This window comes from Truncatella angustata, assembly GCF_020726525.1.
Source record: "Truncatella angustata strain MPI-SDFR-AT-0073 chromosome Unknown BKA67scaffold_1, whole genome shotgun sequence".
Lineage (NCBI taxonomy): Eukaryota > Fungi > Ascomycota > Sordariomycetes > Amphisphaeriales > Sporocadaceae > Truncatella > Truncatella angustata.
Window position 1 is genome coordinate 7,026,166 of NW_025763381.1, and position 12,642 is coordinate 7,038,807.

General features: G+C 48.6%; 4 protein-coding genes across 4 annotated transcripts; 3 read left to right on the forward strand and 1 right to left on the reverse strand.

The window, feature by feature from the left end:
- Window positions 1–638: 638 nt before the first annotated feature.
- On the forward strand, window positions 639–2,859 carry BKA67DRAFT_654196 (beta-glucosidase 1; the record flags this gene model as incomplete). Its single annotated transcript, XM_046106519.1, has 2 exons — window positions 639–2,400; window positions 2,453–2,859. The coding sequence occupies 2 exons, from the start codon at window positions 639–641 to the stop codon at window positions 2,857–2,859; spliced, it is 2,169 nt and encodes a 722-aa protein (XP_045965185.1).
- A 985-nt stretch (window positions 2,860–3,844) lies between these two features.
- BKA67DRAFT_73444 (uncharacterized protein) lies at window positions 3,845–5,204 on the reverse strand. Its single transcript, XM_046109400.1, has one exon. It carries the CDS (start codon window positions 4,994–4,996, stop codon window positions 3,983–3,985), a length of 1,014 nt encoding a protein of 337 aa, XP_045965186.1. The 5' UTR covers window positions 4,997–5,204; the 3' UTR covers window positions 3,845–3,982.
- Window positions 5,205–7,801: 2,597 nt separating this feature from the next.
- Window positions 7,802–9,933, forward strand: BKA67DRAFT_549999 (proline-specific permease). The gene is made up of 2 exons (XM_046101625.1): window positions 7,802–8,320; window positions 8,376–9,933. Exons 1-2 carry the CDS (start codon window positions 8,151–8,153, stop codon window positions 9,853–9,855), a joined length of 1,650 nt encoding a protein of 549 aa, XP_045965187.1. The 5' UTR covers window positions 7,802–8,150; the 3' UTR covers window positions 9,856–9,933.
- Window positions 9,934–10,847: 914 nt separating this feature from the next.
- Window positions 10,848–12,230, forward strand: BKA67DRAFT_531133 (nucleotide-diphospho-sugar transferase; the record flags this gene model as incomplete). Its single annotated transcript, XM_046099340.1, has 1 exon — window positions 10,848–12,230. One exon carries the CDS (start codon window positions 10,848–10,850, stop codon window positions 12,228–12,230), a length of 1,383 nt encoding a protein of 460 aa, XP_045965188.1.
- Window positions 12,231–12,642: the final 412 nt, after the last annotated feature.

Sequence of the window (12,642 nt, forward strand, 5' to 3'; positions counted from 1 at the left end):
TGGCAAAATTGGTTTATAAATGCCTTGGTTTGACAACGGAGGTACGCAGACAGACAGTCCGAATTTGGGTCGAATTACAGCGGAGGGTAGCACCCCACGATCTACACGCGGGGCGGTAGCCAAGCAGCCTATCGGTTGTTTGCAGTGGCTTTGCACCTTGTATGAGTGGCCCATGCTAATTAATTTCTGGCTTTGCGGTCCGGCTTGCTGTTCAGTTCTCGATGCATTAGCCTTTTCTGCATCCCAACCACCAAGTTGAACCTTACTAAATCTTCACGCTGTACGACGATCTTCGCTCATTGAATGGGGTTCCAAGCCTTGGACAATGTCTACGGCGAAACCAATACCTGTAATATGCCGATGGCTAAGACAGGACAGGCATGGTTTTATGCTGTTTGCGGAAGTAGCAAGCAAGCCTGTTGCTCAATCCCGCACTGCATTGGTGCTGTTCGTAAGGTATAGTGCCGGGGCAGAATTCCGTGCGAGATCCTGAAGTCATCCCTTCCCGACGTGCATATGACTTCCCCACACTGTCATGCGCTGAAGTGCTCTCTATATAAAATGACGCGGCCGAAGCCATCAACTGGTAGCCATGGCCCAGACTGTTTGCACTCAGTATAATATCTCTACCAAGCAAGATGCTTCTGGTGAACATTGTAGTGTTCTCAGGGGCTTCGCTCGCCTTGGGGCAATCGACGGCCAGTTGGTCCGCTGCATACGAAAAAGCTAACGCGGCGCTGGCCAAGCTATCCTTAACGGACAAGATCAATATTGTTTCCGGCATTGGATGGGACAAAGGACCATGCGTGGGCAACACGGCTGCGATCAGCTCCATCAGTTATCCGCAATTGTGTCTCCAAGATGGTCCCTTAGGTGTTCGATATGGAAATGGTGTTACGGCTTTTACCCCTGGGATCCAAGCCGCTAGCACTTGGGATCGGGCCTTGATCAAGGAGCGCGGTCAGTTCATGGCTGAAGAAGCAAAAGGTTGTGGGATTCACGTACTGCTTGGGCCTGTGGCAGGGCCACTTGGCAAAATTCCAACCGGAGGTAGAAACTGGGAAGGCTTCGGCGTAGATCCCTACCTGACCGGAATTGCCATGGCTGACACAATAACGGGAATGCAGAGCGTTGGCGTACAGGCAACTGCAAAACACTTCATCGCCAATGAACAAGAGCTAAACCGTGAGACAATAAGTTCCAATGTTGACGACCGAACAATCCACGAGCTCTACCTCTGGCCATTCGCGGACGCTGTTCAGGCCAACGTGGCATCAGTGATGTGCAGCTACAATAAGCTGAACAGCACCTGGGCATGCGAGAACGATAAGATCATTAATCAGCTCCTAAAAAGTGAGCTCGGGTTCCAAGGCTACGTCATGACAGATTGGAATGCTCAGCATACTACTTCGCAGAGTGCAAATGCTGGCTTGGATATGACAATGCCAGGGTCTGACTATAACGGGGGCACGGTTCTTTGGGGGTCGAAGCTCACCAGTGCTGTAAGCAGTGGCCAGGTTCAGCAATCTCGGGTGGATGACATGGTTCGGCGTATTCTTGCTGCTTGGTACCTTACAGGCCAAAACAGCGGGTATCCATCCATAAACATTCAAGCAAGCGTCCAGGGCACACATAAAACGAATGTTCGCAGCGTTGCAAGGGATGGTATCGTCCTTTTAAAAAATGATGGCGGTGTGTTACCTCTAAAGAAACCAGCAAAGCTTGCGCTGGTAGGCTCTGCCCAGATCGTCAATCCATCTGGCCCGAATGCCTGCACTGACCGCGGTTGCAACACTGGAGCTCTCGGTATGGGCTGGGGGTCAGGGACTGCAAACTATCCCTATTTTGTAGCTCCAGCTGATGCTATCAAAACCCGTGCAGCAACCGATGGCACAACGATTACTCAATCCACCTCTGATAGCACAGATTCTGTGGCTTCAACCGTCAATGGTGCAGATGCCGTAATTGTTTTTATCACTTCAAACAGTGGAGAAGGTTATATCACGGTTGAGAATAATGTTGGTGACCGCATCAACCTGGACCCCTGGCACAACGGGAATGCTCTCGTTCAAGCTGTTTCTCAGGCGAGCAAAAACGTCATTGTAGTTGTGCACTCCGTCGGTCCGATCATTTTGGAGACCATCCTCGCTCTGCCGAATGTAAAAGCGATTGTCTGGGCTGGTCTGCCATCTTCAGAGAGTGGCAATGCATTGGTTGATATTCTGTATGGATCCACTTCGCCATCTGGAAAACTCCCATACACAATCGCCAAGACCACAACAGATTATGGTACGAGCGTATTAAGCGGCGACGATAGTTTTAAAGAAGGTCTCTACATCGACTACAAGCATTTCGATCAGGCAGGCATCACACCACGATACGAGTTCGGTTTTGGATTGTGTATGTATCCTCATACATTGGATTCAAATTGACACGGGCTAATCTCTCATAGCTTACACGAACTTCACCTACTCTAATATCGCAATCAGCGGAACGCCGACCTCTGGTCCTGCCACTGGTACGGTTACATCAGGTGGCCGCTCTGATCTCTTCCAGACAGTGGCCACAGTCACAGCTACGGTGAAGAACTCCGGCGCTGTGACTGGATCGGAAGTGACCCAACTGTATGTTAGCTACCCTTCCTCGGCTGGAGCACCACCAAAACAACTACGAGGATTCGCGAAGCTGCCCCTAAGCGCTGGTGTGTCCGGAACCGCGACTTTTGCGCTCAGGAGAAGAGATCTCAGCTACTGGGATGTGAAGCAGCAAAATTGGGTCGTCCCATCTGGTACTTTCAACATCACGGTTGGATCCAGCAGCAGAGATATTCGCCTAGTGACTACACTGACTGTAGCATGAGTGGCGATACCAGTTATCGTTTATGTGCACCAAATCAGTCGGAGTATGCATTGGTTTACATTGTTGCAAGCAAAAAAAGATTTCTCTAATAAACATATCAATGAGAATGAAATGTGCTACCCGCAATATGAAATGCATTACCAAACCTCTACGCGTGCTAATAAGACGAAACCTTCGCTTTTCTTCGAGTACAAATCTTTAACCCAGGGCGCGCAATTATTAGATAGATTGAATCAGGTCACGGAGGTTTTTCAGTTGGACTTCTCCTGGCTGACAACAGTTGAAGCTCTGACCGCTTTTGCAACTTTTGCCACTTTGGCAGCCTCCAGCCGCTCCTTTCTTGATAATGGAGGTAGTCGTGAGTTCTTCAGGTTCGATGAAATCTTAACATCCTCGCCATTGGGTAACAATCCATTTAGCTTCAACGTACCCGCTGTGGCAAACTTCCAACTGCCGTTGTACACGTAGCTGCACTCGAGGCCAGCCATCTCGTTAGTGTTAGTTGCATGCGTGTTCTGGCTCATCGAATCATCTACCTTCTTCTGTCGCTTCTCTTGCGAAGCCGCAAGTGTACGCGGTGGTGTATCGGCGTCCGGATCTTCGTCTTTGATTAAGAGCTGACGCTCTTCACCACCCGCGGCGCCTTCGGCGAGCTGCTCATCCCTCGTCGGTATACGCTCTACACCCTCACTCCGGAAGATGTCTTGTATGCTCCGAGGTTCCTCTGCCTTGATACGCATGGCTTCGGTCTCGCTGGGAAGGGGTACCGCGAACAGCTCTGGGTGCCGCTTCTGCATCAAGTTCATGCAGTCCAGGTTCGCCTCCTTCAGCCTGTTGTACACTCGCATGTCGCGGATGTCATATCCGACTTGATGTGTCACCACGAAGACGGTCTTGCGCGAGTGGCGGCCCTTGTCCACCCATTTGTACTGATTCTTCCCGTACTCACGAACCAGTGCAGGTGGGTACTGAAGCTGCTCGGAGGGCGTGAAGCGTGTAGCACGCTCCCGCTCGGGTTCGGGTTCGGGTTCGGGTTCGGGCGGGTGCGACTCGTCGGGGTGAGTAGTCAACGGTGCGATGCTGTCTATATTTAGCCAAGTCACGACTCTGACATCAAGGGAGCTTACCGATTGCCGAACGTAAGTGCCTTGGTAACTATGATATCTTCAGATGTCTGGCGCTCTGCTTTCGGATTTTTTGAGCACCTGCTGAATGGTTTGAAGGCGACTCCATGCTCGATCAGTTGTTTCTTTAGCCGGGCATAATACGTCCCCCGAGGTTTGGTGTTAGGCTTAGGCTGTGACTGTGGCTGTGGATTGACATTCCCGCGCAGATTCGGTGTTCCAGAGAAGTGCGTTTGTGTGCGATATTGGTTTGGCAGCGCTAGAGGAGTCAGATACCGCGGTGCTGGATAGGTCCAGCGATCTCCAGGCCAGTGGGCGTAAGTATCAAACGCCGGAATTAGAGACTGATTACGTGCTGAAAATCTAGGTGCAGGACTGTCGGGCTGCGCTGTCTTAGCTGGCTCGTCCAAGATCTCATCTTCAAGCTTATCTTCGGACGTAAGGTCACTTGAGTTCCCCTTCCTAGCTCTGTGCAACATCTTTGTATATTCACTTGGACTAGGCCCAGGCGATCCATCCTCATCTTCGTCATTCTCATTGTCGCCTTTGACTCCGGGCAATCCGGCCTGTGCCAAAGGAGTTGCCAGTCGAGGCCAGTTCCTGATCGCTGGACTTGCGCTGGGTTCTTCGAAATCGAATAATGGCTGGACTGTGGTTTCCAAGTCATTTCGGGGCAAAGCGTATGGCACTGGAACCATTCTTTGGCGTTCGAGCAAGATATGTCGCCGTTGCTGTTGGAACCATTTTGTACCGCCCATCATGTTATCCAGATCAACAAACATATTGTCACGTTGGATTGGTTTTGGGCTGCTTTTCAGACGCTTTAGTGCAGCCTCTAGCACTGGATCGTTAGGCTCTGTAGTCACGGGTGAGCCCTCGGGCTCTGGCTGGAACGAAGAATCCCTCGAATCTTGGTCATTGGTGGCGGAGTCGTGTGCGTCCGAATCCAGTACACTGAAATCTCTGTACGATCCGGTGAAGCAGGCAGACCTGCGCGGCTTTGATGGTTTCATTTCGTAAGTGCGAGATTGACGCCAGGGTAGGTTAGTTTTGATTGGTGGCCGCACAGCGGTGCAACAGAAAACCTCTTTGAGCGTAGATATGTTCGTATATCAAATCAGGGTGTAGAACGGGACAGCAGAGACTGCCTCAAGAAGATAAGCAAGCAGGATATAAAAGCTCGAGACGAGAAGTCAGGAATCGCTCTAAGGACATGTGATGGTAGTAAATGAACGAGTAGAACGTGGGGATGATTTTACGGTGTGATACTGTAAGGAAAGAACGTGTCTGTAGAGCACTACGACCTACCAGCGCCGAGTATTGTGATCTGTTTGACTGAACGCAAGATTCGAGAGAAACGAAATACGGGCTCTCCGCAAGAACTCTTGGCTTGTGACTTTGTCGGTACTTCTGCGAAGGTAAACTATGTTAGATTTGGTGTGTAAATTTGTCACAATACTATCCAGGCGGGTTGATCGAATCTCAAGACTCAGCTTCTGAGCTATTGCCGACTTTCGTCAAGAGGGCTGGATATTGTCATGTTAATGTCGTGTTGGTTGGCACTATGCACATGATTTTGCACTTCCTTTTCGATAGTATACTGTTTCAGTGCAGTTGCGAGTTCAAGATGCAATGATGGCATCCAAGGGGCATAGGGAAGGACAAGGTGGGAGAAGTTGTCGTGTCATTGTTAGCACAATGAAATCGATACCTCAGTTCCTCAAACGGTTCGTGATAGCCTCTATACTGTATTGTCTTGAACAAGATGTGCCTACAGAATGATAGAAGGAATGAACATGGAATAGTCTGGTTTTTTTGTAGGTAGCAGCCGAAGTGTACGTAAGCCCTTATACACCCGTGTAAACGCGTTCGCCACTGGCAAAGCCAAGGAAGCATCAGTTTTCGTTCTTTTGTATTTCATGTTGACTGGTGTTCTTACCGGATCTCACATCCGTCTATTTCTTTTTTAATAAAGTATGAATCATCTTTGCTGTTCTATCAGTAGGATATTGGTTACGGAGTTTGGAAATTGTACGAAATCTTCTCGTCTTCAACTTACCGGCTAATCAGTACTCGAAGCGTTTTCGATCGCAAGATGTGAATGCATATCAATAAACAGCATGTGATTTTGTCTGTCAGCATGCCCTAACATGACTAGAATACCAGAAATGATAATCATTTCTTTCGGGCATCAATTCCAGGAATCCACAGATAAGCAATCGGTCCGTCTGAATACTATCATGCCACTACGAAATGTTGGACTGAGATGGGAGCCAGTGTGCCAAGATAAGAATAGGCAATGGTGTTCCCTAAATTGCTGGCATACGCAGACCGCCATGGTCTGAATCCCGAGACGAGAACTAGATTAGACTAACCATGTGGAACTGGGTCGTGAAACAATCCAGGCCGCCAGAGCCAGATCAAGTGACCATTTGCTGTTCCAAATAACGACTTGTCTGAATACGCCGTCCCTTCCCCGGCGTCCCAGCGTCCTGGGGTTGGACTGCAGTTTGACCCATAGCGAGTGGATTAATTTCACCGTCAGAAAGCAAATCAATTCATACGACCGACAAGTATCATGTGATATTTGTCAGTCGAAAATCTGTGGGCTAGACTCAAAGGTATTTGCCCACTAAGGGACTTCGCCCGCTTTCACAGATATCAACGACGTTATGTGACTGATAGTGCTCGTCAATGGCGCTCCCTTAGGCCAGGGAGTCCCACCACTCGATACGGCGCAAAGCTCAAACACCCCCCAATGACTTGGTGCGCGGATCATTTGGATCTGGTACACTGGCGACTGTAGAGGTATTTTGAAGATGATGGGAGCGATTCTCCCGCAGCACTGGTAGCCTAACGCAACGGAGCAGATGTTACAACATGATTGGGCGTGCTCGAGGCTAAAGATTTTTTTTATACTCGGGGCTCTTTTCCAGATTCGTGACGAGACCAGCTCAGCCGGTACTGGCCGCCAACGTCTGACTCGTTAGTTCTAGCCAGGAACATTGGGGGGTTGCGGGCTGGCGGCTTGGAAACTAGACTGCATAGCGGATAAGGCTGCTGGGCTGCCACGCTGCATAATCCGGGAGCACCGAATTGACCTAGACTAACATTAGACTAACCTAGAATAAGAAGTGAAGTTGCGGCACTGCACAAGGCCGAAACAGGCAAGTCAAGCCCATTGTTTGGTGCAATAGTGGCCATCACCGTTTGTAAAAACATTGCTTGGCCATGTCATGTTTGTTGGAAGCATTGTACTCCAGGCGTGGCTCAAGGGGAATCACTGTGAGTACCTGCTGCGAGGCTGCCAAAGTGTATAGACCACAATTGATTGGTTTGACATGAACACATTCCCCAGAAATGCGGATTGCATAAGTGTTGCTGGTCGCACGTGTACCTAACGTCGTGAACGACTCAAGATGCAGCCACTATCAGAACGATATCCACCCGTATCGGCAAGTTGCCTATTCCTCTTATCTGGGGATGCACGGTCGGCAGGTTTACCGAACGACTGGGAAGCAGACGGGGAAGCAGACGGTTTGACTAATTACTCAATGTGTACAATTGGCTTTTGTGAATATAAAATTGCATCCCATGATATTCCAGACATAGAATTAATTGTTGTTTCTCAAGCCGACACGAGCCGCGTCGCTGGATCCATGAGGCTCCAGTGTTTTACGTTATAAGCCGCAATGGGGCTCATTGCGGCGCCGAAGCAAGGCCGTTCTAGGCCAAAAGTGGTCTGGCTCTGTGGAATGCTCAAAGTGCCGGTTCGCCTCGCAGTCAATCCGATGCGATGAACGTCTCCACGCGTCACCGACGCTGGCCGAGCCAGCATTATTCAATCCAGAATTGTGGTTCGAGATTTCGTCGCCACTGACACAAATGAATATTATGAATTGAATGCTATGTATCAATCGCTTACCCCAGTTATATGGCCGCTTAATCCAGTTTTCTGGGTCTAGGCAAGATAAGCCATGCCTGGGGTAAAGATAGTCTGTGTTCCAATCTGGGGATATATTATGGGGGCCCTGCTCCGTTGACCATGTCGGGCATTTCCCAGCCAGTGCCTTTCAAGACACCAACCAGCTGAGATTTTCTCAGTCTCACCCGTTTTTGAAAGAGGAAAGCGACAAGAGTCTTTGCTCACCATCCAAAACAGTCAACATGTCTGTCCACACAATGGATGAGAAGAACAACCTCAGCAGTGCCGAGATGGGCGGCATCACCAACACCCAATCGAATGTCGCTGGTGACGTCGGCCTTGTTGTTGGCGACGAGCAGCTACATCGCGGAATGAAGAGTCGGCATATTCAGTTCATGGCATTGGGTGGAGCGTGAGCATAACCTCGTCCCCGTCATCGTCCCACATGAGACTAACGTGGTGTATAGCATTGGAACTGGTCTTTTCGTCGGTTCGGGTGCTATTCTATCTCTTGTCGGACCCTTACCCCTTTGGCTGGGCTATCTATCGATGATGTCTGTCGTATATTTCGTCATGAACGATCTCGGTGAAATGGTTACATTTCTGCCACTGCGGGGTATTTCCATCCCGTACTTGGTCTCCCGATTCCTCGACCCATCTTTGGCCTTTGCAGCAGGCTGGAACTACTTCTACGCATACGGAATTCTGGTTGCAGCGGAAGCCACAGCAGGAGCTATCCTTTTGGACTATTGGAAGACTATTACGCCTCTTTGGATCACTCTCATTTTGGCCGTCATTCTTATTCTGAACATTATCGCTGTGGAAGTATTTGGTGAAGCAGAATTCTGGTTCGCCAGTATTAAGCTAATCACTATTGCCGGTCTTATCTTTCTTGGAATTGTCCTGATGTGCGGAGGTGGTCCGGATCACGATGCATTGGGTTTTCGCTACTGGTATCCGAACTCGCCAGGAGCAATCAATGAGTACCTGGTGCCAGGAGCGACAGGCCGATTCCTTGCTTATTGGGCAGCATTCATCAAGGCTGGCTTTGCTTTCATCACTAGTCCTGAGTTGATCGCTGTTGCTGCTGGAGAGACTGTTGCTCCTCGCCGCAACATTCCCAAGGCTGCCAAGAGGTTCATCTGGCGACTTGCTCTTTTCTACGGTGTTTCCACCCTCATTTTGGGTTGCATAGTCCCGAGCACCGATCCTCGCTTGCTGTCTGGCTCCAGCGATGCATCTGCCAGTCCCTGGGTTATCGCAATTCAGAACGCCCGCATCGGTGGCCTCAACCACGTCATCAATTTCTCGATTCTCACTTCGGCTTGGTCAGCTGGAAACGCCTTCACCTACTCGGGAAGTCGTGTACTATACAGTATGTCCTTGACCGGTCAAGCTCCCAAGTTCTTCAGTCACACGACTAAAAAGGGAGTCCCTTGGGCTGCTGTTCTCGCTACCTGGTCTTTCGGCTTACTTGCCTACCTCAACGTCAGCAATACTGGTGCTCAGGTTTTCAACTGGTTCAGCAACATCTCGACAATCAGCGGATTCATTGCCTGGATTGTAGTCCTCGTCACCTACCTCAGATTCCGCGCCGCGATGAAGTATCGAGGAGTATTGGACACAATGCCATTCCGAACTCGATTCCAGCCCTACGGAACCTACTACTCTCTGTTCGTCATTTCGCTACTGACACTTACCAACGGTTTTTCGGTATTCTTCCCGGGCAAATGGAGTGTCTCTAACTTCCTGGCCGCTTACATCACACTGCCGATCTTCCTTGCTCTGTATCTAGGTCACAAGATTTGGTTCAGAACCAAGTTCTATATTAAGACTGAAGATATTGATGTCGACACCGGCGTCAAGGAGATGGATGAGCTGGCAGCAATGGATGTGCCACCTGTAGCGAAGAACTTCCTCGAAAAGGTCTGGTTCTGGCTAGCTTAAATATTATCATACGAGTCTAGAACATTAGCAAGCTTATTTAACGACATGATGATTGAATATTGAACGAAATCTCCGCATTAAGTGCTTTCTCAAGTGGTTCAGTTCTTTGAACATCGCTGTGCGTATGTTGATCTTTCGCAACACCGCAGTCTTCCGGAAACACAAGTAAGGTCGACTGGTGTTACGGTACATTAGCCAGACTGTTTTGATCAACAGCGCGCCACCGGACCCGAGACAGTGTAGCGCTGGGGCTTTTCACACAGCATAAGAAAGAAGCAATGTGCCCAAACAATATAGGAATGTGACAGTTGATCCACCCACTCATGATCAACGGCTTTTTGTATCCGAAAAAAAAAAAACCAATCAATTATTCCATCAGTACATTAGCTAGTACTTATTCTCAATTCGCGTCTATCGGATACTAATAAGAAAACAGGGAATATTAATAGTCTTTGAGAGTAGAAAGCTGTGTGGTTTCTTTCTTTCTTCTTTACACTTGCATACTGCTATTGTCTGCACAACTGTTTGAGCGAATCAAACAACCGAATCTGGCTTTGTATCTGTAATCATTCCTATTTCAGAAATAGCCCGCGTGCCTGCCTCTTAATTCCATCGACAGTGAATTCAATAAACAACGAGCTTATTCAGATATGTAGCGTTACTGCCTCTTATTCCCCATTAACAGTGAGTTCAATAGACAATAAGCTTGTTCAGGTCTGTTGCTCAATTGCATTCTTATACTTCCAGGCTTCTGTCCGTTTATTGTTAAAGAAAATACTATAAATCATTACCAAGTAAATACTCCTGCTCTTCTCCTTTTTCATATCCGAACACAGCCCCACTAGACGGCTTCCGTACACACTCACAAACACTCTCATGGGCTTTCTATGCCCATTTGATCCCAAAATTCACTTCCAATACGTTCTTCACAACAACTGTACTAACGTGCTTTCCAATCTCTCCGAGCTTCCCAAATTAAGGATAAAGACAAGATGTCTTGGAGTCTAACATTGAGATTACTTGCTACCTCTGCTTTGGCAGTAGTGGCAGGTTTTCTCACAATTACACTCCCATATCTCTTCTTTGGTGCCTTCACTTTTCCCGTCATTGGATTTGAGGTCAACCCTACGGTTGCCTTCCTTGCCCTCTTCTTTTTTCGTTACTGGCGCCTCCTCGTTCATATAATTTCCTTCTGTCTGTATAAGCCGGTATCGAGGGCCGTCAACCCGCGGTATACTGCCATGGATGTTACAGTCATCTGCCCCACGATCGAGCCGTTTGGGGACGTCTTTCGCCGCTGTATCGAGTCGGTTTGTTCACAACACCCCGCTGCTTTCTATATCGTTGTTGGTGGAGCTGGTCTTATTGCTACGGCCGAAAAGACTTGCGTAGATCTTCGCCTCAAATATCCTCATGTCGATATTCAAGTTCACGCTTCAAGCGAGCCAGGGAAGAGAAAGCAGGTCGACACAGTCATTCCACGGATCAGGACAGCAATAACGTTGTCGATCGATGATCACGTTTTTTGGCCTGTTCAAAAGCCGTTCCTGCCTTCTGTACTGGCTCCTTTCGAAGATCCTAACATCGCACTTGTTGGTACCAACAAGCGCGTTCTCGTCAAACTAAATCAAAGCTGGTGGATAACATTCTGGAACATGATTGGAGCACTTTATTTGGAACGACACAACTTCGAGATCGCAGCTTCATCTTGGATCGATGGTGGTGTATTTACCGTGAGTGGCCGAACTTACGCTGTTAGGAGCGAGATTCTTAAGAATCCTGAATTCCGTGAGCGATATCTACACGAGATGTTTCTACGTTGGGGTCCGATCATGCCAGACGATGATAATTTCCTAACGAGGTTTATCTACGAGAAGGAGCGTGAAATCCGTATACAATTCGAGCCCGAGTCTCTTGTAGAAACAACACTTGGGTGGTACCCCAAACACATCTACACATCTTTCAGATGGGCTCGCACAACATTCCGCTCTAATCCGAAGAGCCTCATGATGCGGAAAATATGGGCCCATCAGCCTTGGTCGATCTATGCTGTATACATCTCAGGCATGACCAATTTCGCACTGCCTACCGATATCTTGCTATGCTACCTTTACGATCGTAGCCTATTGAACAGCGGTTGGCATAGTACGAGGTTTATAGTCGGTTTCATTGTCCTCAGTAAATTGGTCAAGACAGCTCCATACTTCCGCCGCTATCCTCTGCATCTCGTTATGTTTCCTGGCTACCTCCTGTTTGCTTGGAGTCATTCATTCATCAAGTTGTATGCACTACTCACAATCAACGATGGCGCTTGGAGTGGTCGCAGCACTTATGAGCTATTAGGAACGGCTCATATTAGGAACAGCTCATATTGAACGGCTTACATTCGAGGAAATGATTCTGTCGAAACCGCTGACCACCTGGCCGAACACAAACAAGTTACTTCGGGTTCCTTTACCCTAAACACCAAAGAGCCCATCCTAGCATACCTCATGCATCTCAGCCACCTTTGAGCAGCTCTCTTGGATAGAGAATAGGAGCGCTTCAAGATAACTCACAGTTGCGGCCACTATGGATAATCTTGTCGAACTTCCTGCACCAATTGAGTATCCCTTCCCCCCCCCCCCCCTTTTTTTTTTCTTCGGGGTTGGAGGGTTGGGGGGTTCCGTCAAACGGCTATTCGTTGAGCAGGTACTTTCAACAGGGGCACAAGGTGAACACCGGACAAGGCAACTTAAGCCAACCAAGTATTATTTTATTTCGCAGTTGTATTCTTTATTAAATACT